This window comes from Callithrix jacchus, chromosome 1 (assembly GCF_049354715.1).
Source record: "Callithrix jacchus isolate 240 chromosome 1, calJac240_pri, whole genome shotgun sequence".
Taxonomy (NCBI): Eukaryota; Metazoa; Chordata; class Mammalia; order Primates; family Cebidae; genus Callithrix; species Callithrix jacchus.
This window is the reverse complement of record NC_133502.1, coordinates 143,316,284-143,340,364: the sequence shown is the minus strand read 5'-3', so window position 1 is coordinate 143,340,364 and position 24,081 is coordinate 143,316,284. Positions and strand designations below refer to the sequence as shown.

The following is a 24,081-nucleotide window of genomic DNA, read 5'->3' as shown; positions in this document are numbered from 1 at the left end:
TGATTTTGAATAGTTAACATTTTTATCTAAACAGCTAAAGTTCATTTGTATTTTCTTTAAAGCTCCATCAAGGAACAGTCCCTGTTTCTTACACAGTAACAACAGTGGCACCGCATGGGATTCCACTCTGCACAGGCCAGCACATCCCTGCTTGTAGTACACAGCAGGTCCCAGGATGCTCTGTGGTTTTCAGTGGACAGCACCTCCCTGTCTGTAGTGTACCTCCTCCAGTAAGTCTGTGTCTTTGTTCTCATTAGATATTACTATTAAGCACACCAGCCTGAATTTGGTTTTGTAACTTACTGACTCTGGAAGCCCTCTTTAAAGGAGCTAACTGCATTATATAAGCAAATGAAATTTAAGAGACTCCTTTTGTAGTTTCACTAAAGTAAAAAGGCCAATTTTATTGCAATAAAAATCTCAGCAACCATTTAATAAAATTAGCTTTAAAACATGATATATTTTTACATTGATTATACATATTTGAATATGCTGAAGGTCAAACCATGTTTTCTCATATATCAAGACCATTTATAGTTAAAGCCAATGAAGGTCAGCCTAAGTCTCAGAGACCTTAGTGTTCACCACTTACTGGGTTTTAATGGGCACTTTGAGTGCTTGGTCTTATTCCTTACTATAGGAAGACTGATGAAAATACCATCAGCTGCCATTTTCTCATCACTGAATCTGAAAAATTAAATGGCTTGCTTAGTGTCATAGAGATAGCTAGAATGGGAGAGCAGAGATTCATACCCACTTTTTTCTTGCCTCTGAAGCTTATGCTTTGTCCTTTAATGTCAGGTCAGTCTCCTTTCAGAAATGAGGGTGCTGTATTTAAATGATTTATCTAAGGTCAACAATGTCTTCAAAGGAAAGCACTTAGCAAAACTTAAATATAACTCTTAATACCTTGCTCTGAATGTGACATTAAAACACACACACACACACCCACACACACACACCATACTAATTTAACAGATTTAAACACAGCCACCCACCCAGTACTAATTTAACAGATTAATTTACCCAAGCTTGGTGTTTCAAGTGATAGAAACATTGTACCAAATTTAAGAATTAACATTCTGAGAGATCATAAGGCAATTAGTTGACAGTTGTGTTCTTATAAAAATCCTAGAAAGAAGAATATTTCTACAGGATTGAAAAGGGGAGTTTCTTGAAGTATCAGTAGTGTTTACTTCTTAAACCAACTAGAGAGAGGTTCCTTTTCTATGCAGGACTTAACGCCTGCACCCTGTTTCATAGATGTTTAAAAGGCTAAAATAAAGTGTTTCAACCAGTTTGTAAAAATTGTATAAAATACAGAATAATTATTATCAATACTTTACCAGTAGATATACTAGTAGTTCATTGTTAATATAAGTTATTAAAACATTTGTATGATTTTGGGAGAGGTGTGACAATGACAGATGTGAATCTCACTACTGTAATGGTTTCTCTTACAGATGCTTCAGGCATGTTCAGTTCAGCACTTACCAGTACCATATGCTGCATTCCCACCCCTTATTTCTAGTGATCCATTTCTTATACATCCTCCTCACCTTTCTCCCCATCATCCTCCTCATTTGCCACCACCAGGCCAGTTTGTCCCTTTCCAGACGCAACAATCACGATCGGTAGGTATCTCTACTATTATGTCAGAAGGCTTAATTTTTAATTAATTTTTAATTTTTTCAGAATGTTTAGACCAGGCAGATAACCTTAGTGGATGTAAGAACCAGAAGAATGCCTAAGTTACTATGTTTAAATGGCAATGTGCCATTTAACTTGGCCAGGTGCAGTGGCTCACGCCTGTAATTCCAACACTTTGGGAGGCTGAAGCGAGCAGATCACCTTGGGTCCGGAGTTCAAGACCAGCCTGGCCAACATGGTGAAATTTTGTCTCTACTAAAAATAAAAAAATTAGCCGGGCATGGTGGCCCATGCCTGTAATCCCAGATACTGAGGAGGCTGAGGCAAGAGAATCACTTGAACCTGGGAGGCAGAGGTTGCAGAGCCAAGATCATCATGCCACTGCACTCCAGCCGGTGGGACAGAGCGAGACTCTGTCTCCAAAAAAAAAAAATAAACAAACATAATAACTTGGGCATTCTTCTGGTTCTTAAAGGAATCCAAACATATACAAATTAGTTAAGACGTTTACCTTAAATTTCGGGTTTTTAAAATTTTTCTAGTTATTTTAGTGTCACATTTGTTTTCTATCACATCTGGAATCCTTCAGGAAGTAAATCTGAAGAAAAGTTTTTAGTTGTACTGTTTTTTTCTTTTTATGTGGTTCTAAATTGGAAAATAAAAATATTATAAAATTGTTAATACTTGTTAGAATAATATTTGTATTCATTTAGGTAAGTAAATTAACCCTTCTGAATTTCAGTTACTTTTTCTGAAGGCCTGGTTTTCCACTATTGTGATGAAAAGCAGATGAGGTAGTCTATTAACGTAGCTAAATCTGTCTTGGGACCGTGATATAGTTGAGAGGCATATTATTTTAAGAGACTGGGAGAGGTAAGTATTACATAAGTACAAAGAAGGGCACAGGAAAAAAAGGTCCAGTTGTTTGAATAGGCTGGGTTTAGCATTGGAACCATCAGACATTAAGGAGAAACAGAGATAACCTATGGAAATGGCTAGAGTGGAAGATTTCAGCTCTATGGAAAGAACTGGACAGTTTATTATAGCAGAATCTTTCCATTGTTTACTAAGGATTTCTGTACCATGCTGGGTACCAAAGAGGCTGCTGTCCTGAAAACTATAGAAGCAATCATAACACAAGTCTGGCTCATCATAAAAGTTAGAATTGCTTCTGCAAGAGAATCTTTTCTTGGAATTAGGATTGGATTTGTGCCAGGAAGTTCTCCTCAGCTTCCAGTATCTGGGAATTCAGGGTTAAAGCAAAATTTAGCTATCACTGGTATCTAAATTTGGAATTCTTTTAAAGGTCCACTCACATAGCCATATCATGACTTCATTTTCACTAGTGTTGTCATAGTGTAAGCAGTTGTGATTTCTCTCAAGCATGCATAGGCTTCCAGATTAAAGCTTAGTATTTACTTACATTTGAATAACATGTTGCTATTCTGTAACTAAGGGAGGAAGTCAGACTAACATTTAAAAATACATGTGCCCAAGAGAATTCAATTGAAAACATCACAAAATGTGTACACAAATGTAGTAGTAGCATTATTCCTAATAGTCAAAAAGTAGACAATCCAAATGTCTATCAACTCATAAATGAATGAGCAAAGAGTGGTATCCATTGCAGTATAATACCCATAAAAAGGAGTGAAGCATTGATAAAGTCCACAAATTGAATGAGTTTTGAAAGCAACATCCTAAGCAAAGAAGGTAACACAACTTCTTGCTTGTTCCATTTAAATGAACTGGTTCCATTTACATGAAATGTGTAGAATAAGCATACATAAAAAATGGTAAGCTGATGGCTTGGGGAAATGGAGATTGACTGATAATGGGCATACAGTTTCTTTTTGGGGTGATAAAAATGTTCTGGAATTAGATAATGGTTACATAATTGTGAATATACCAAAAATCTGTTTAGTTGCATTCCTTTATCATATGTCAGTTATATCTCAATGAACCGGTTTTCGTTTTCTTGTGGTTTTTGTTTTCAGACAGAGTCTCCCTCTCGTTCCCCAGGCTGGAGTGCAGTGGTGTGATCTTAGCTCATTGCAGCCTCTGCCTCCCGGGTTCAAGTGATTCTCCTGCCTCATCTCCTCAGTAGCTGGGATTATAGGTGCCTGCTATGACATCTGGCCAATTTTTGTATTTTTAATAGAGATAGGGTTTCACCATGTTGGCCAGGCTGGTCTCAAACTCTTGACTTAAGGTGATCCACCCACCCCAGCCTCCCAAAGTGCTAGGATTACAAGCATGTACCTCCACCACCAGCTGAACTGTTATTTTAAAAACTACGTATCCTCTGTGTGCTTTGTATAGCACTACATTGCCTCAGTGTTCACCATACACTTTTGAATTAGGCTATGAACATGCCAGTTTTATGGATGATAGTACTGATGTTCAGATTAGGTAATTTATCTAAAAGTTACATGGCTTATTGGTGACACTACCAAGATTCTGTCGAATGTCCAAAAGCCCACAGTCTTTTTGCACAGCATTATGCTTTCTGTACCATGTCTCATTTAGCCCCATTTCTGATTTATAAATGCACTTCATGTTTTGTTTCATCTGTGAAATGTTAAGTGTCTGAAAATTTTTTAGGTCAGGGTGCTATGGCTGAAAAAGTAATTTTAATTTTCCTATCATTGGCTTACTTGATTACTTTTTTTTTGGTCTTCTTATTTTAAGAGAAGGTTCAAGTAGTAAAATAAATGGAGAATAATGGAATTGTTTAATAACATGTTTTAAACCTTACTGAAATTAAACATAGGAAGATTTTACTGTAGTCTATATGTTTACTTGTATGAGTTTTAGATTCATGTGAGCATCAAGAGATGCATAGCCTTAGAGACATTTGGGGGTTTTAAATTTGTGCTTATTGTACAGCGTCATCTATCTAAACACAGAAAATACATATATATTTTTTCTCCTCAGCCCCTGCAAAGGATAGAAAATGAAGTGGAACTCTTAGGAGAACATCTTCCAGTAGGAGGTTTTACTTACCCTCCATCAGCCCACCCTGCAACATTACCTCCATCAGCTCCTTTGCAGTTTTTAACACATGATCCTTTGCACCAGGAGGTGTCCTTTGGAGTAGTAAGTTTTCATACATTGTTATGTTAATTATTTGTGTTGGCAACGTATTTATTCTGAGTTATGTTTCAGTATAACTCAACTGTATTTAGAATTAAATGTATTCTCAACAGCATTCAGTTGGAAAATTGTATTTAGAAATACACCTAAGTGTAAGGTTTAAAATGGTTGCTGCATTAATAAGTTAGAATTTAAGACATACTAAAAACCTTGAACAGTAAAGAAGTTTACTGTTTTTATAAAAATTAGATGCTTAATTTGATAGATTATTTGTAAATGTGGAGTCCTAAATTTTTTTAACATTTTTTCCCTGCAGCCTTATCCTCCATTTATGCCTCGTAGGCTCACAGGACGTAGTAGATACCGATCCCAGCAGCCAATACCACCTCCCCCGTATCATCCCAGCTTACTGCCATATGTGTTGTAAGTTTTTTCTTACCTTAATGATTTCTAAATTTTGAAACTCTTGAGATTATCTTTCCTTTATGAATGTCGTCTTTGTGGTCTAGCTGGGGTGTGTCAGCTATTTGTTTTGACTTAATGTTAAAGGGTGGGATGAGCGGAGCCAGTTAAAGGTGAAAGAAGGAGAACAGTATCATTGGAGAAATGGGGAAGGAAGAAATCTGTGAGCCAAAAAATAGGTTTAACAAATCAAGAAGCAAGGTTAACATTTTTGCCTCTTTTACAACTGCTGTTACTTACCACCAGTCTTGAGTATTCAGCTTTTGGTCCTGTTTTTCTTGGGGGGAAAAGGAAAAAAATTATTTCTATGTCTTAGAACTACTCTGTTTGGATTAAGTTGGTCTATAAGAGAAATACCATAGGTGGTAAACATGGTAGCTTTGTTTTGGGACAGAGTCTCAGTCCGTTGCGCAGGCTGGAGTGCAATGGTGCAATAACCTCCGGCTCCCAGGTTCCAGCAATTTTCCTGCCTCCACCTCCCAAGTAGCTGGAATTGCAGGCATGTACCACCATGTCCAGCTAATTTTTGTACTTGTAGTAGAGACGGGGTTTCACCATATTGGCCAGGCTGGTCACGATCTCCTGACCTCAGGGAATTGCCATCTTGCCCTCCCAAAGTGCTGGGATTACAGGTGTGGAGCCATCACGTGCAGTTGGTAGTTCTTTATTTCTCTCTCATATAATAAAGTCTAGAAGTAGGTAACTCGATGATTTGTTAGCCCTGTGACTATGAACATTGTTAATGACTTCCTATTCATGATCTAAGATGGCCTCTCAGGCTCTAGTCACACATCCACATTCCACCTAGCAAAAATAAAAATGGATTCCTCTGCCTACCTGCTCCTCTCAAAGTTATGTCCCAGAAGTTGCACGTATAACCTTGCCTCTGTATCACATTGGCCATAACTTAGTCACATGTCTATAATTTCTAGGAAAGCTAGGGAGTACAGTCTTTATACTAGAAGACCACATGCCTGTATTACCATACTGTTGTAGTTTTTCCTTCCTTCTTCCTCCTTCCCCTCCTTTTCTCTATTTATCTTTCTGTCTTAATGTCAGATATATGTCTCCGAATTTTGTTCTTAAAATGTTTTAATTTAAGGTCTTTTGCATTTCCTTATAAATTTTAAAATCAACATGTGAGTTTTTACTTAAAAAGTGCTTGCTGCAATCTTGGTAGGTATTGCATGAAATTTACAGATTATTTTAAAGAGAAAGTGACATCTTAATGATACTGAGCCTGTTAGTCTTATGTGGTATATTTCTGTTTATTGACTTTTAAGTTATCCTAGCAGTATATCTGCAGTTTTTATTGTATAGTTCTTGCATATGTTTGGTTAAATTACCATTCTTCATCCTTATAGCACTGGCCTCTGTCCTCCCTGTCCTCTTCATTGAATTAATGTACTCATATTATCAATGCTTGTGTGATTGTTTTCACTGCAGATCAATGCTTCCAGTGCCACCTGCAGTGGGCCCAACTTTCAGCTTTGAATTAGATGTAGAAGATGGAGAAGTAGAAAATTATGAGGTTAGTAGATGAATTGTAAATTCATTTGGGGAGTATTGTGTGCGTGAAAGTGTTATTCTACTTAACTCTTTAAATCACAGGCGTCCAATCTTTTGACTTCCTGGGCCACATTGGAAAAAGAATTATTGTCTTGGGCCACACATAAGATACACTAACAGTAGCCAATAAGCTTTTTAAAAATTGCAAAAAAAATTTTATTAAAGTTTATGAATTCGTGTTGGGCTATATTCAAAGCCATCCTGGGCTGCATATGGGCCATATGTTTGACAAGCTTGATCTAAATATATATTAGGTAAACACTTAGTACATTTCAAGATACAAACATGTCATAAAAACGTTTAACATCTTTAATTATATTTGAATGTGTACTACCACTTACCCATGATAATAGGTAGGTAGAGTGGTGCTCTGTTAGAATTACATACAATTCCAGTGAGAGAATGCAAATGAGAAAACAGCGAATTTTGATTAGGTGTGCTGAAAGGATTTTGTGGAAGCCAAAATGTTTGTGCTAGATCATAAATAATGTAGAAGCTTTTTCATGTGTAAGATTTAGGCAGAGAAATGCTGGACATTCTTGAGATCCAACATACCATCTGGTTAAAGTGAAAGGGAGAAAATGAGCATTTGATTGAAAAACTCTCTTGGTTGTCCTTGATCGCTTGTTACAGAGTGGACATAATTTTGAATATTGTGGGGGAGGAAGGAATCACTAAATGTTTTCATTGCTTTATGGCATCAGTGCTCTTAAATATGAGTCAAAACTGCCAGTACTGTGATGTAATTGATGGGAGTGGTTAGAAAATGGTGACAGGGAAGCCTGTTTAGTTGTAATAGGTCAGGCAATAAATTATAAAACCATACGTGTTCTGAACTTTAGGAACTGTGACTAGGAAGGAATACCACAGACAACCAGTTTTTGACAAGGCCATCAGGAAGACACAGTGGGGAAAGGATAGCCTCTTTAAGAAATGGTGTTGGGAAAACTGGATATCCACCAGCCAAAGAATGAAACTGGACCTTTATATTACACATGAAAGTTAACTCAAAATGGATTCAAGACCTAAATTTAAGACCTGAAATGATAAAAGTGCTGAAAGAAAACAGGGGAAATGCACCTTGATATTGGCTTGGCATTGGTTTTTCGGCCATCACACCACAAGCTTAGGCAACAAAAGCTGAAATAAATATCTGGCACTACGTTGAACTAAAAAGCTTCTTTACCACAAAAGAAAGAAGGAATGAAATGAAGGGTAGCCTACAGGTTGAGACAACATATGAAAAGTATATATCTGATAAAGGGTTAATATTTTAAAAATATATAAGGAACTTACACAACTCAATAACAAAAAAAAAAGGGTGAAGGCCCTGAATAGACATTTCTCAAAGAAGACACAAAATGGCCAACTAGGTACATGAAAAGGTACTCAACATTACAGTCATCAGGGAAATGTAAATCAAAGCTACAATAAAATACCACTTCACAACTGTTAGGATGGCTGTTAACAAAAAGATAAGTATTGACAAGAACATAGAGAAAAGGGAATGCTTTTACCATGGACTGCAGAGTGAATGTTGTGTTAGCAGGCATGCTCTCCCCATGCTCTATAAAAAAAACAATAAAGCCTGGATGACAGTACACCTTGGTTTACTGAATATTTTAAGACCACTTTTAAGGACTACTGTTCAAGAAAAAAAAGATTCCTTTCAAAATATTACAGCTCATCTGCTCTGATGAAGTATACAAAGAGACAAATATTGTTTTTAGCATAATTTCATAAGGGCCCTCAGAATGACAAGTGAGCCTTGGCTTCAACCTACAGTCACCAGCTGTATTAGCCCCTAACAAAAGATTCAGCTTGTTCTTTGAAGCCAGATATTGACTTCTCTTTTTAGCTATGAAAACCTTAGAGGCCTCTTTCAATATAATGCTGTTCCATTTACATTGAAAATCTATTCTTTATTCCCTTTCATTATGTCTTCTGGATAACTTGCTACAGCCTCTATATCAGCATTTTGTGCTTCACCTTGTACTTTGTTTTTATAAAGATGGCTTCTTTCCTTAAACTTGATGAACCAGCCTCTGCTAGCTTCCAACTTCTCTTCTGCAGCTTCCTTAATTCTCTCAACCTTTGTAGAATTGAAGAGAGTTAGGGCGTTGTTCTGTATTAGGCTTTGACTAAAGAGAATGTTGTGGCTGGTTGGATCTTCTATCCATATCACTCAGACTTTCTCCGTATCAGCAATATGGTTGTTTTGCTTTCTTAACCATTTGTGCATTCCCTGTAGTGGCTTTTCTTTTTTTCTTTTTTGAGACAGGGTCTTACTCTGTCACCCAGGCTGAGATGCAGTGGCATGATCTCAGTTAACTGCAGCCTTGACCTCCCAGGCTCAAGTGATTCTCCCACCTCAGTCTCCTAAGTAGCTGCTACAGTAGGCGGAACACCACCACACTCAGCTAATTTTTGTGATTTATTTTTGTTTGTTTTTGTTGTTGTTTTGCAGTGATAAGGTTTTGCCATTTTACCCAAGGCTTGTCCAAGTGTTGGGATTACAGGCATGAGCCACTGTGCCCAGCAAGAATGGCACTTTTAACTTCCTATTCAAACCTTGCCTTTGCATTTATAACTTGGTTACGGGTTTGGCACAAGAGGCCTACATTTTAGCCTGTTTTGACTTTGACATGTCTTTCTTTACTAAGCTTAATCATTTCTAGTTTTTAAAGTGAGAGACATGGTACTCTTCCTTTCACTTGAAAATTAGAAGCCATTGTGGAGTTATGAATTGGCATAACTTCAATATTGGTTTGTCTCAGGCGAGGAATACCCAAGGAGAGGGAGAGAGACGGGTGATAGCCAGTCAATGGAGTAGTCAGAATATACAACATTTATCAGTTAAGTTTTCTGTCTTATAAAAGTGAAGTTTGTGGTACCACAAAACAACTACAATAGTAATGTCATAGATCACTATAGCAGATACGAATTAATGAAAAAGCTTGAAATAATGAAATGCTTTGAGAATCACCAAAATGTGACACCAAGATATGAAATGACTACATTGCTGTTGGAAAAATTAAATTAATAGATTTGCTCAACATAGGGTGGCCACACATCTTCAATTTTTTGTTTTTTGTTTTAAAAAGGTTGCATCTGGGCCGGGCAGGGTGGTTCATGCCTGTAATCCCAGCACTTTTGGGAGGTCAGGGCAGGCGGGTCACCTGAGGTCAGGAGTTCAAGACCAGCCCGACCAACATGGAGAAACCCTGTCTTTACTAAAAATACAAAATTAATCTGGGCATGGTGATACATGCCTGTAATCCCAGCTATTTGGGAGGCTGAAGCAGGAGAATCGCTTGAACCCAGGAGGTGGAGGTTGCAGTGAGCTGAGACTGCACCATTGCACTCTGGCCTGGGCAACAAGAGCAAAGCTCTATCTAAAAAAAAAAAGGAGCTTTTGTGGCATTCAGTAAAGCAAAGTACAATAAAAAGAAATATGCCCCTGTGTAGTCTTTATACCGTAAGAACTTAATATACTTCCTAGTCATAAAATAGTTAATTCTGTTTTTCTCATGTATCATTATTTGTTAACCATTCTGTAAACCCTGTGGCAACCAGAAAAATGGAGAAAAGCAGTCCACAAAAGACATACTAATTTTGGGATAAACCAAATGAGTTATTAGAGTCATTAAAACTCAGTAGAAAGGAGGTACTGGTGTAAAATCAATAAGCATAATAATTGGCTGGGCACGGTGGATCACTTGAGGTCAGGAGTTCGAGCCCAGCCTAGCCAACATGGCAAAACCAAGTCTCTCCTAAAAACTAAAAATAACAAAAAAAATTAGGCCAATTAGTCAGGCTTGGTTGCACGTGCTTGTAATCCTAGCCACTCAGGAGGCTGAAAAAGGAGAATCACCTGAACCTGGGAGGCAGAGGTTGCTGTGAACCAAGATCATGCCATTGCACTCCAGCCTGGGGGATGAAGCGAGACTGTCTCAAGGCATAATAATTACAGTATATTGAAACACACCAAATATGTTAAAGTTCATGAGTTTTGATAGTGGATACTTCATAAAAGAAAAAAAATTCTTTGGTCTTATCCACCCTTTCTACATAAATTATTCTGAATATTGTTTAGTATGAGGCAGATGCTCAGTATGGAAATTATCTAATAAATGAAGAATGATAAAATTAGAATACTACCATTTTGCCATCCTTAATGAATTAATGGATCTTGACAGTGTTCCATCTTTGGCTGCTAACATAACCACTAGACATGATAGGCTTTATGGTAGAAGTAGTCACATCTTCCTGTTTATAGGACGAGAGGACAAGGAATTTGTTAAACCCCATGGGTCAGGGATGGGAGGTTCATTTAGCAAATTTCAAAGTGGGAATTTCTACAGCTAATTAACTTGGTTTTTTCAAATTTAAGAGTGAAAAAGAAACTTGAGACATATTAAGGCCATGATATGTAATGGATTTGTTTGGGATCCTTATATGAAGAAACTACTTGTTAAAGTTTTGAAAATAATTGAAACAGAAATCAACAATTGAAGAGACAACCACAGAATGGGAGAAAATATTTGCAAACTACCCATCTAACAAGGGATTGATAACCATAATTTATAAGAAATTAAACAACTCAATTTAAAAAATCTAATCCAGGGAGATCCAAGATGGCCGATTAGCAGCAGCTCAGGATTGCAGCTCCCAGTGAAAGCACAGAGAGTCAGTGGACACCACACTTCCAGACGAGTTTTTGTTGCCCACAGACCAGGAGATTCCCAGCGGAGGAGCCCCATGGGTCGCCAGCTGGTACGGCTGTTTTGCTGGCACCCTGGCACGGTGGTTCTCAGTGCAGAGTGTGCAGGACTGGGTGCCCTTTTGGTTGGCGTTTGGAGCTCCAGGAGGGCAGAGTCGCCCATTCAGCTGATTGAAGTGGGGACTGAGGCAGGGAACCAGACCGGGAGATTCCCAGGCAGAAAAGCGCCATGAATCTCAACGCTGCTGTTTCAGCCGGTGCAGTGGGTCGCCACAGGGGAAATTGCACAGATTCAGGCGCCTTTTCAGCGGGCTACTGGAACGCCTGGGAGAGAGTCGATCATTCAGCTAAAAAAAGAAAAAGAGGAGGAGGCTCTGAGACCGGGAGCCAGGTGATCAGGCTTGGCTGGTCCCACACTCACAGGGAAGCAGCAAGTGGAAGCACTGAAGATTGAGAGTTTCACAGCAAGCACGGCTGAACCCGGGAGGGTCCAGCTCTTTGCGGGAGGGGCATCTGCCAAAGGAAAACTAAGAAACAGAAAAAACTTCATCACCAACAGGCTGGATGTCCACTCAGAGACCCAATCTGAAAGTCAGCAATTACAGAGATGAGAGGTGGGTAAGTCCACAAGGATGGGAAGAAAGGAAACCAGGACAAAAAGGCTGAAAACACCCGAAATCAGAATATCTCTTCTCTTACAGGGTATTGCAGGTCCTCCTTAGCAACAGAACAAGGCCTGATGGACAATGAGTGTGATGAATTGACAGAATCAGGCTTCAGAAGGTGGATAATAAGAAACTTCTGTGAGCTAAAAGAACACGTTCTAACCCAATGCAAAGAAACTAAGAACCTTGAAAAAAGGTTTGACGAAATGCTAACCAGAATAGACAATTTAGAGAGGAATATAAGTGAATTAATAGAGTTGAAAACAGTAAGAGAACACGAAGTATGCACAAGTTTTAACAGTCGAATTGATCAAGCAGAAGAAAGGATATCAGAGGTTGAAGACCTACTTAATGAAATAAAAGAAGACAAGAATAGAGAAAAAAGGATAACAAGGAATGAGCAAAGTCTCCAAGAAATATAGGACTGTGTGAAAAGACCTAATCTATGTTTGATAGGTGTACCTGAATGTGACAAAGAGAATTAATCCAAGCTGGAAAATATTCTTCAGGATATCATTCAGGAAAACTTTCCCAACCTAGCAAGGCAGGACAATACTCAACTCCAGGCAATACAGAGAACACCACAAAGATATTCCTCAAGAAGAGCAACCCCAAGGCACATAATCGTTAGATTCACCAGGGTTGAAATGAAGGAGAAAATACTAAGGGAAGCCAGAGAAAAAGGTCAGGTTACCCACAAAGGGAAGCCTGTCAGACTCACAGCAGATCTCTTAGCAGAAACCCTACAAGCCAGAAGAGAGTGGGGGCCAATATTCAACATCCTTAAAGAAAAGAACTTTCAACCCAGAATTTCATATCCAGCCAAAATAAGCTTCATAAGTGAAGGAAAAGTAAATTTTTTTTGCGAACAAGCAAGTACTCAGAGATTTCATCACTGCCAGGCCTACTTTACAAGAGCTTCTGAAAGCAGCATTATACAAAGAAAGGAAAAACTAGCATCAGCCATTCCAAAAACATACCAAAAGGTAAAGAATATCACCATAATGAAGAATTTACATCAACTAATGGGCAACACAACCAGCTACATTAAATGGCAGTATCAAACTCATATATATTAATATCAATCCCAAATTTAAATGGACTAAATGTCCCAATCAAAAGACACAGACAGGCAAATTGGATAAAAAGCCAAAACCCATCGGTATGCTGCATCTAGACCCATCTTGCAAGGAAACACAAAGACTCAAAACAAAGGGATGGAGGAAGATTTACCAACCAAATGGAGAGCAAAAAAAAAAAAAAAGCAGGAGTTGCAATTCTAGTCTCTGATAAAATAGACTTTAAAGCAACAAAGACCAAAAGAGACAAAGAAGGACATTACATAATGGTAAAAGGATCAATGCAATAAGAAGAACTAACAATCCTAAATATATACGTACCCAATACAGGAGCACCCAGATACGTAAGGCAAGTTCTTAATGAATTACAAAGAGACTTAGACTCCCACATAATAATAGTGGGAGACTTTAACACTACATTGTCAATATTAGACAGATCAACCAGACAGAAAATTAACAAGGATATCCAGGACTTGAACTCAGACCTCGAATAAGTAAACTTAATAAACATTTACAGAACTCTCCACCCCAAATCCACAGAACATACATTTATCTCAGTATGACATCACACCTATTCTAAAAGGGACCATAATATTGGAAGTAAATCACTCCTCAGCAGTTGCATAGCATTTCACAGCTTTAAATGAAATATTGGTTGGCTGCTTGTTTGTTAATTTCCTCCCTTATGCCTTCCTGTCTCCAGTGTTAAGCACATTTATTGGCATAAGAGAGGCTTTTAATACCCATTTTTTAGACTGCATTCTAGCCTGGGCAATAGAGCAAGATTCCTGTTCTCTCTCCCTCTTTCTCTTCCTTTCTTTTTTTTTCTTTCCAAAAAAAAGAAAACAATTGAAACAAAAGTCTATCTTTTTAGAGCAGTGACTCTCAACCTGGGGACACTTTGTCCCCCAGGGGATATTTGGGAATGTGTGGACACATTTTTGGTTGTTAAAACTGGGGGATATTACTGGCACCGAAAGAGGGAGGCCAGGAATGCTCCACAAGATCCTGTAATACCCAGGCCAACTCCCCCAACAAAGAATAACCAGCTCACAGGGTCAAAGTCACTAGCTTTGTTTTACAGATGCACTTGATAGTAATAAATGATGTGAGATTTAGGATAGATGGTAATAAGTAAAAGAAGATTGGCCGTGGACTGTTGAGTCTGGGTAATGGACATACCAAATTTATTAATACTATTTTTCTACTTTTGTATGTATTTAGGTTTTTTCATAAGAAACATTTAAAAAATTGTTTTAGTAGGGTTCTGGGTGGTGCACACTTGTAGTTCTAGATACTCAGGAGTCTGAGGCAAGAGTATTGCTTGAGGTCAGGAGTTTGAGGCCATAGTGTACAATGATGATGCCTATGAATAGCCACTATACTCCAGCCCGGGCAACCTAGCAGAACTCCATCTCTTAAAAAAAAAAAAAACAAAAAATGGAATGCATAACATAAAGAAAGATGAAAATATGTCTTCTTTTACCGCCACAGGCCCTGTTAAACCTGGCAGAGCGACTGGGAGAGGCAAAGCCTCGAGGACTGACTAAAGCAGATATTGAACAACTTCCTTCTTATCGGTTCAATCCTAACAACCACCAGTCAGAACAGACTTTGTAAGTGTATTTTTCTGACATCACTCTGCTAAATTTCCTTTTCTACCTTTATGAAATAAAAGCTTAAGAGTCATTAAGGTAAAAGTTGGGAGCGGAAACAAAAAGTTAAAAATGTTTAAGAGTCAGAGGTAACTTTGATAAAGATAAGTTATCTCTCATACTCTAAGCCAGTGCTTGCTCAGTAAGTCATGTAGAGCTAATTAAATTAAAAGTTAAATGTCTTAGTCGCACTAGGTAATGGCTGCTGTATCGGGTGGTATGGATGTAGAACATTTCTGTCATTTTAGAAAGCTGTTAGGGCTATTTCGGATTTTTAGGTTGCTTAGAAATTTTGTTTCTAATTCACATTCTAGATTATTTAATACAAGATTGAAAATCCATGCACATAAAATTAGAGGTTCTTAATCTAAAATTTCTGCTTAGTGTGGGATCTTTTTAAAATAGCTTTATTGGGGCCAGGTGTGGTGGCTCAGGTCTGTAATCCCAGCACTTTGGGAGGCCAACGTGGGCAGATCACGAGGTCAAGATTGAGACCATCCTGGCCAACATGGTGAAACCCTGTCTTTACTAAAAATAAAAAAAAATAGCTAGGCGTGGTGGTGTGTGCCTGTCGTCACAGCTACTTGGGAGGCTGAGGCAGGAGAGTCGCTTGAACCTGGGAGGCAGCGGTTGTGGTGAGCCGAGATCGTGCCACTGCACTTCAGCCTGGGCAACAGAGCGAGACTCCATCTTAAAAAAAATAAATAAATAAAGCTTAAAAGCTTTATTGATATATAATTCACATACCATAAAATTCCACTCATTTAAAATGTACAGTTCAGGCCGGGCATAGTGACTCACATCTGTAATCCCAGCACTTTGGGAGGATGAGGTGGGCAGATTGCCAGCGGTCAGGAGTTTGAGACTAGCCTGGCCAACATGGCAAAACCCTGTCTCTACTAAAAATACAAAACTTAGCTGGGCATGGTGGCAGGCATCCCAGCTTACTCGGGAGGCTGAGGAAGGGAGAATTGCTTGAGCCCAGGAGGGAGAGGTTGCAGTGAGTCAGGATCATGCCACTGCCCTCTAGCTTAGGTGACAGAGTGAGACTCCGTCTCAAAAATAATAATAGTTTTCTAAATGTACCATAAGTGGTTTTTAGTATAGTCATAGAGCTGTATAACCATCACCACAATGAAATTTAGACCGGTTTCATCACCCTAAAATGAAGCCCCTCACCTACTAGCAACACTCTTCATATTTCCACCTCATCCTGGTGCCTCCTCCTCATCCCCAGTCTACACTGTGTCTATATAGATTATACATAAACAGGGTATATATGGTCTTTTTCTGTCTAGCATCTTTCACTTAGCTAACTTTTTCTATATTGTAGCTTTTAGCAGTAAGTCATTTTTTATGGCCAAATAATATTCCATTGCACATTTTGTTTTTTCAATAGCGGCTAGACATTTGGGTTTCCACTTGGTCATTGAATAATGCCAAAGCTAAATAATGGTTTGAATCATGCTGTTGTCTTTTTTTTTTTTTGGGGGGGGGGGGGCTATAGCCAGTCTAGTGGTTGTCAAGTGGTATTTCCTGGAGATTTGATTTGCCTTTCCCTGATGGGTAATGATCTTGAGCCTCTTTTCATGTGCTGCTTGCTGTTTGTATACTTTCTTTTCAGAAATGTGTATTCGGATCCTTGCTTCATTTTTCCATAAATTGGTTTGTCTTTGTATTATTGAGTTGTAGAAGTTTTATACATATTATAGATCTCATCAGATAAATTATCTTCAAAAAGTCTTTCCTCAGAACAGAAGAATAGAATAAAAAGTGTAAAATAGTATTTTGCTGTTCTGTGCATTGTTGAGTTTTTCAGTGATGTCCTTTTAAGCACCAAATGTTGAAATTTTGATGTATTTCAACTTACATTCAGCCCTCTGTATTCAGCCAACCAAAGATCAAAAATACTCAGAAAAAAATAGAAAATAACAATAGAGCAATACATAGTACACATAAAGAACAGTAAAGCATAACTATTTACATAGCATTGACATTGTAGTAGGTATTGTAAGTATAGTATAGTGATGACTTTAAAGTATATGGGAGGGTGTACATAGGTCACAAATACTATACCATTGTATATAAAGGATTTGAACATCTGCAGATTTTGGTATCCATGAGGGATCCTAGAAATAAATCCTCAGATACTGAAGAACAACTGCATTTCCTTTTTGTTGTTAATTCTTGTGCTTTTAATGTCATCTCCAAGAAACCATTGTCTAATCCAAGGTCATGAATATTTACTGTGTTTTCTTCTAAGATGTTAATAGTTTAGCTCTTAACACTTAAGCTTTTGATCCATTTGAGTCCATTTTTTTTTAATATGGTATGAGGTAGGGGTCCATCTTTATTCTTTTTTTTTGTTTTTTTTGGAGATGGAGTCTGGTTCTCTTGCCCAGGCTGGAGTGCAATGGCATGGTCTTGGCTCACTGCAGCCTCCACCTCCTGGGTTCAAGCAATTATGCTACCTAAGCCTCCCATGTAGCTGGGATTACAGGTGCTCACCACCACGCCTGGCTAATTTTTGTATTTTTAATAGAGACGGGGTTTCACCTTGTTAGCCAGGCTGTTCTCGAACTCCTGACCTCCTGATCCTCCCACCGTGGCCTCCCAAAGTGCTGGGATTACATGCGTGAGCCACCACGCCCAGCCCACCTTTATTCTTTTGTATGTGGACATCCAATTATTCCAACACCATTTTTTTTAATAGTATCGAATCTTTGATATTAAGATTGACTTGATGTTAACTAGAAATTTTTGGATTATTTGTCAGTAAAGCAAAACCCTCTTACTGCCTTATCATCATAATTTTTTCAGGGTATTGGTTGATACTTTTGTTTAAAAATTTAAGTGACATTTTGATAATGATAAATGATTTTGTAGGTTTCAGTAGTCAACAATAGAAAACCATCTGGTTTTATGGTTAAATGATCTTTTTGCTTTTTTTAGGTGTGTAGTGTGCATGTGTGATTTTGAGTCAAGGCAGCTACTTAGAGTCTTACCCTGTAACCACGAGTTCCATGCCAAGTGTGTTGACAAATGGCTTAAGGTAAAGTGATAATATCTTTAAAGGAAATGACATTGAATTTTCTATTTTATTGACAATAGGTTAATTAGGGTAAGTTTGTAGCTCAGTGGACAGAAAGGTATAGGAGACAAAATGGAAACACAGCTTTCAATATGATCTCTGTAAATGAGAAGAAAAGGCCAGTAAAAATGAACTGTAGTCAACAACATAGGAGTGATTATACAAAACCCAAGTTGGATGACCTCTTCTTGACAATGAATATGTCCTTTTTCATAGCATATAGGAACAAGGCTTGAACTTGCTAAGCCAGAGTTTCCTTGGAGAGTTTAGAAGGCTACCTAACTAGAGTCTATACATTTAGTGTTTGTATTTAATTTTGACCATTTTCTCCTTTGTGTATATGAACAAAAGCACACAGGACACAAATCCATAAGAGTAGCAGGGTGAAATTATTGCAGGGGCTTCTTTTTTTTAATATATATTTTTTGAAACAGGGTCTCACTCTGTCGCCCAGTCTGGAGTGCAGTGGTACAATCATGGCTCAGTGTAGCCTCGACATCCCAGGCTTCAGCAAGATGGGGTGTCACTGTGTTGTCCAGGCTGGTCTTGAACTCTTGGGCACAAGCAATCCTCCCACCTCAGCCTCCCAAAGTGTTGGGATTATACACTGCACCTGGTTATTTTTTTAATGTTTTGGAAAAAAGGTTTAGAAAAAATGCTTCTTTACTCTTCATAGTTTCATAGTCTCGAATTGTAACAGTAGAATAAAAAGTGATACAGTACAAGAATTTTAATAGGCTGGGTGCAGTGGCTTCATGACTATAAAAAAATTTAGATAGTCAAATTTGTTATTTTTTAAATTAAGTGTTCTGATTTGGATAAAACTAGATAACCTCACAGTTTGGTGAGGGAAGATAGTTCTCTTGAGTGAACACAGTACCAGTGTACCTAGCTTAGCCCAAACTCAACCCTGAAGACAAAGAGTCTTAAATTATTTTAAAAGGAAAGCATTATATGTGCAAATCCCTGACACATTCAGACAGAAAACCACAAGTTCCACGTGGCCGATAGTTGGGATGTGAGTAAGAGTGGGAAAAGAAAAGGTGTTCAGAGATAAAATCACTGACCAGCTTATTGTGAAGCCACTCTGAAGTGTAAAGGAGTTTAGGTGTGATCCTGAAAGCATTCGAGAAGGATATAACTGAGACTGTTTTAGAAGGATTTCTCACTACTGTTGGAGAACGGAATAGAAGAGGTAATTTCTGAGAGACATGGAGATACAATAAAGACATGGTGAGCCAGAGAATGGATAGTGGCAACTGGATGAAAAGAGGGACTGATTTGAGAATTACCATAATGCACAAATATAATTATGTGGTGAATAATGGCTTCTAGGAAGTAGGAGAGCAGGTGATGCTTATATTTCTGGCGTTAGCAACTCCACAAATTATGGTGCCATTTGTTGAAATGGAAAAAGCAAATTTAGGAGCCAGGAAACGGGTGAGTAAGTAGACCTGTGAGTACAGATTCAGTCCAACTGTTTTACAATCATGCTTTCCTCAGTACCACTAAATGTTTCCTGTGACATCCATTAAGAATAGCCAAGGGGCCATGAATGGTGGCTCAGGCCTCTAATTCCAACATTTTGGGAGGTAAAGGCAGGAGGATCATTTGAAGCCTGGAGTTGGAGACCAGCCTGGGCAACTTAGTGAAAGCCCCTGTCTTTTAAGTTGGCTGGGTGTGGTGGCACATACCAGGTAGTCCTAGGTTCTCAGAAGTTAGGCCCAGGAGTTTTAAGTCTGCAGTGAGCTATAATTATACCACTGTGTTCCTGTGGGCAAAAGGGTTTGACCCTGTCTCAAAAAAGGGAAAAAAAATAACTAACCAAGGTTTTACTTTTAAGTCAGTTATTAATTTGGTCTGAACTCGTGAATGGTAATCTTATTTACAGATTTTAACAGACCCACTAAAAATAATTCTTGGTGGCTAGGCGCGGTGGCTCACGCCTGTAATCCCAGCACTTTGGGAGGCCAAGGTCGTTCAAGAAGTTCAAGACCAGACTGACCAACATGGTGAAACCTCATCTCTACTAAAATACAAAAATTAGTCTGACATGGTGGTGGGCACCTGTAATCTCAGCTACTCGGGAGGCTGAGGCAGGAGAATCGCTTGAACCCAAGAGGCGGAGGTTGCAGTGAGCCGAGATTGTGCCATTGAACCCCAGCCTGGGAAACTAGAATGAAATTCCATCTCAAAAAAAAAAAATTATGTATCATTCATGGGCTGATTCAGAGGTCTGTGGGCTAAAAAAAAAAAAAAAAAAAGATAAAACTTGTTTTGTACCTCTTCAGAGGAACAAAGAATGTAAAAACTGGGAAGTAAAAGTTCCATTGCTTTTAATGTGTTTGTCACAATTTAAACAAGTTTTCTCTTTTGTTTTGTAGGCAAATCGTACTTGCCCAATTTGCCGAGCTGATGCTTCAGAAGTGCATCGGGATTCAGAATGACCAACCTAAGAAGCACAAGTTTAGTTTGGGTGTTCCTCATCACATGTATATACGGACTATCCATTGAACTTAATCTGTGGCTTCCAGCCCTCCCTTTACCAAAAGGGTCAATGGACCTTTCTTTGCACTGTGTGACTTAATCAACTATAAAAGCTTACAATTAGTCTTCACAGTTATGGGATTGTTATACTAACCGTGTGATTGGAACTCCAAAGACTTTCTTTAGCTTAATTTTGTGTGTGCACTAACATTCCCTGGTTTTTGTGTGATCATTCCGAGTGTTGCTGCAAGATTACAGTGGACGTGATCTTTTAGCATGTGCTTTTATAAAAAGTGGTAGCTACAGATGATATAGCAATCTACCTTATATAGAGCCTTCAGAAACTGTGAGTGGAAATGAATGCAGCGTATGACTGTTGGTGATAAGTGTATCTGTGTGAGAGTGTGCAACTACTTGTGTGAGGGCATGGTAGCTAACGTGTGTATGAGATCCTATATACCAGCATGTACCAAGAATGTGTGTGTAGTTTTAATTATGCTGCAATGTATAATCTGGTGTGTTATTTAAACAGCACTAGTACTGTACACTGGTTTTTTTTCCCTTGTGTTTGCTGTTGCACACTGATTGCTGAGGGTGCATCAATTACAAACATCGAATACTCCATCCCCTTCCCTCCCGATAAATGGAATGAGAAAAGCCTTCTTCCTTTGCTTCAGGCAGCTGTCACCTTCTCTTTATTGGTGGTCCTAAGTGGGTCAACTTAAAAAAAAAAAGTATAACACATTCTCACTCCATGAACCTGATTTTTTTATTCTATTGTGGAAATTTTTAAATCTCCAACTTGGTGTTTCCAAAAAGAAGGTGCAATATCATACATCATCAGTTAGCAATATTAACATTTCAATGATTTGAATGTTGATACTTTGTTTTTTTCCTTTACATTTCCAGTAAGTTTCTTACAGAAAGTACCTGTGATTTTTTTTTTTAATGTTTAGATTTGTAGTCTATTCTGAAGATATTTAATATATTTCTAAGAATACCACTAGTCCCATGAAGTCACCTCGTTGACTTCCACCAGAACAAAATCTGTTAATTCAGCTTGACTTCTGATTACGCGTTCTGTGTTCAAGCTCCTGTGGGCAACTAAATTGTTCTAAGAAAACTGTATTTCTGTTCATATTAATTCACTTGCCAGGCTCAAATTCTGAAAGTTGTCTAGTTGTTCCTCATCGAAACCCTTGTTACAGGATGGATCAAGTGCTGTTACAGCTCATGTTCCTTAGACCTGGTTTGTTTTGATGTTTTATTGCTTTTCCTTTTTTGTTTAAGTTTAATACAACAGGTGTTCGGAATACTTGCAGTATAAATGAAGATTTGATTTTTGTATAAAAAATAATGCTGTTAAACAGGAATTGGTCGACGTTCATTTAGTTGATCTGAGATAATACATAGCTGTGTGGGGTTTTCTTTTAGTAGGTTCTTTGATTATAATTCAGATTGTTTAAAGTCATTTTTCCAGCAATGTTTCAATTACTTTCTCATTCTTTTGGTGTATTCAACATTGTCTGCCTCTTCCTGCTGTTGATGTCATTGCTTTGTTTGCAATAGCTCAAGCTGCATTATTCCAGTCAGAACTGTGATAACTTGCTGCCAGCCCCACTCAACTTTCAATTGGCTCTGTGTCAGTTTTCCACTCAGTGTTAACTACTTGTTACTGCCATGCTGCTTGCCTTCCCTTGAAGTATCTATAAGCTCATCACCGCCTAGAGTTCAGTAAAGTCAATTCACAGAAGCACAATTTTGCCCTTTTCTAGAAACTCTTGCCTCTATCTAGTCATACAAGTAGGGTTTTGCATACTGTTGGCCCCTAGGTTGTTAGTGCATCAGAAATATATCTAAACAGTGGTAAAAATGCACATGTTGCTTTTAAATCATTAGGATACCCCTCACCTGTTCCTGATGAATAAAAAGTGTGTTAAAGACCAAAATTCTTGGCATAATAATCAGCTACATACAAATCACGTATAGTTTAATCTTTATTTTTTTAATAAAAAAAATCATGTTTAAAATGGCAAAAGCCCATCTTATACATACTCTTTTATATAGCTGCAAAAAGTTTGTATCTGTACAGATCTAACACTACTACACTCAGTATTCATTTTATTGAAGCATGCAAGTAAAGCACTTTTTCTAATTTATATAGAGATACCTAATTAACAAGGCACACTGTACTAATGACTAGGAGAAGTAGCTTTTTTCCCTCCTTCTATGTCCCCTTTTCTGTAAATTTTTGAGAGGCAGTTGGCAATTTAGGAGGCAGCAGGATCTGTTTTGGTAAAATCTTGAATATCAGTGTTGCACTCTTGTGACTGATCTCTCTTTGGGAATGTCTTCTTTGCATGGGGCTCATAGAGATGTGTGCAGACTTGCTTATTGTGTATTGGGAACACACACGTGTGTTCTGACCAGCTCAGGCTTGCCAAAATGAGCAACTTTGTGGCTAGCAAAAGAGAAGAAACAGTTGATTTGTGCCCAGCCATTGTCACTTTGGGTGATGCACCAGATAGCAGGCAGATGGTTCCTTGGCCTTCGTCCTCTTTCCTCCTAAAACAATATTGGCTTTACCATCTTAACTCAGCTGTGGATTTTTTGTGGGTTGTTTGTTTTTTGGCATGAATTGTTATCTTTGGTGTTTTTTTTTAACCCACCACCCCTCAAAAAATAATAAGGTCCAGGTATCAGTATCTCCTCTTAGGATTTTTTGTCCTTAATTTTTTGAGCAAAATCTGGAAAATGAAAGTGTATTTAGATTTTATATACTATCTGAAATATGATTTATTAGGATTCTTAAATTTGGACCTCTTAAAATAATTTTGAGTGAGATCTACCAACTCACTTGTGAGAATATTTTTCACAGATATCTTTGGGCCTTTTCAGTAGGAAGCTGTTTGTCCCCATTGGTACATTTGGTTACCTCATTTTGTCGTTGGTTTGTTTCAGATTGTGAAAGCTCACAGGGGTGTTTTTTGGAATCATTTGCTGAGTCATTTTCTCAAATCATATTCCATTGTATCAGTTAACATATAGTTTTAAATGTACGTATTATAAATATCTGTAACCAAATCATTTGAAGGCTTGATAAATTTTTAACAAAGTTTGTACATTTTTTATGAAAGTTACTAGTAATGCTTTACTAAGTAGTGCAATGAATTTTTATTTTTAATCCCTGTGCCCAATTTTGGAGTTGAGAGGGTTGTTGGTAATAAATGTATGATGTACACTTAAAACATTTGTTGTGTTTCATGTCACACGTGTTAGGGATGGGGAAGGGTTCTGTGTGAATGGGGGTGGAGAGGTGGCCACAGGATGATAGAGCTGTGTTGAACTACTGGCTGCCAGTTTATCTATTTCTGCATTTCTGTAAACAACATAGAAATGCAATAGTAACTAGCATTGTAACGTGGCACATTTTTCTATCTCTGTAAGGGCCAAGAAGATAGCAGAAAGTATAGCCACACATGGTATATGAATATTGAACAGTAGATATACGTAAGTAGAGCCTGGCAACATGGTGAGACCCCCATCTCAACAAAAAAAAAATTTTTTTTTTTTTTTTGAGACGGAGTTTCACTCTTGTTACCCA

At 38.1% G+C, this 24,081-nt stretch overlaps 1 protein-coding gene across 28 annotated transcripts in view; it reads left to right on the top strand.

Annotated features, from left to right (window-relative positions):
* RNF38 (ring finger protein 38) overlaps positions 1-23,725 on the top strand; it is a 147,158-nt gene extending 123,433 nt beyond the window's left edge. For 25 of the 28 annotated variants that reach the window (XM_078372233.1, XM_008999411.5, XM_017974715.4 and 22 more), the window contains 8 exons: positions 63-230; positions 1,464-1,634; positions 4,588-4,749; positions 5,063-5,169; positions 6,655-6,739; positions 14,739-14,860; positions 17,852-17,951; positions 20,375-23,725. In XM_078372233.1, the coding sequence (XP_078228359.1) occupies positions 63-230; positions 1,464-1,634; positions 4,588-4,749; positions 5,063-5,169; positions 6,655-6,739; positions 14,739-14,860; positions 17,852-17,951; positions 20,375-20,437 (978 nt within the window). In that variant the 3' untranslated portion in view covers positions 20,438-23,725. The remainder of the gene's footprint in view (positions 1-62; positions 231-1,463; positions 1,635-4,587; positions 4,750-5,062; positions 5,170-6,654; positions 6,740-14,738; positions 14,861-17,851; positions 17,952-20,374) is intronic. The other 3 variants (XM_078372172.1, XM_078372164.1, XM_008999396.5) reach the window with 1 other exon arrangement.
* Positions 23,726-24,081: the final 356 nt, after the last annotated feature.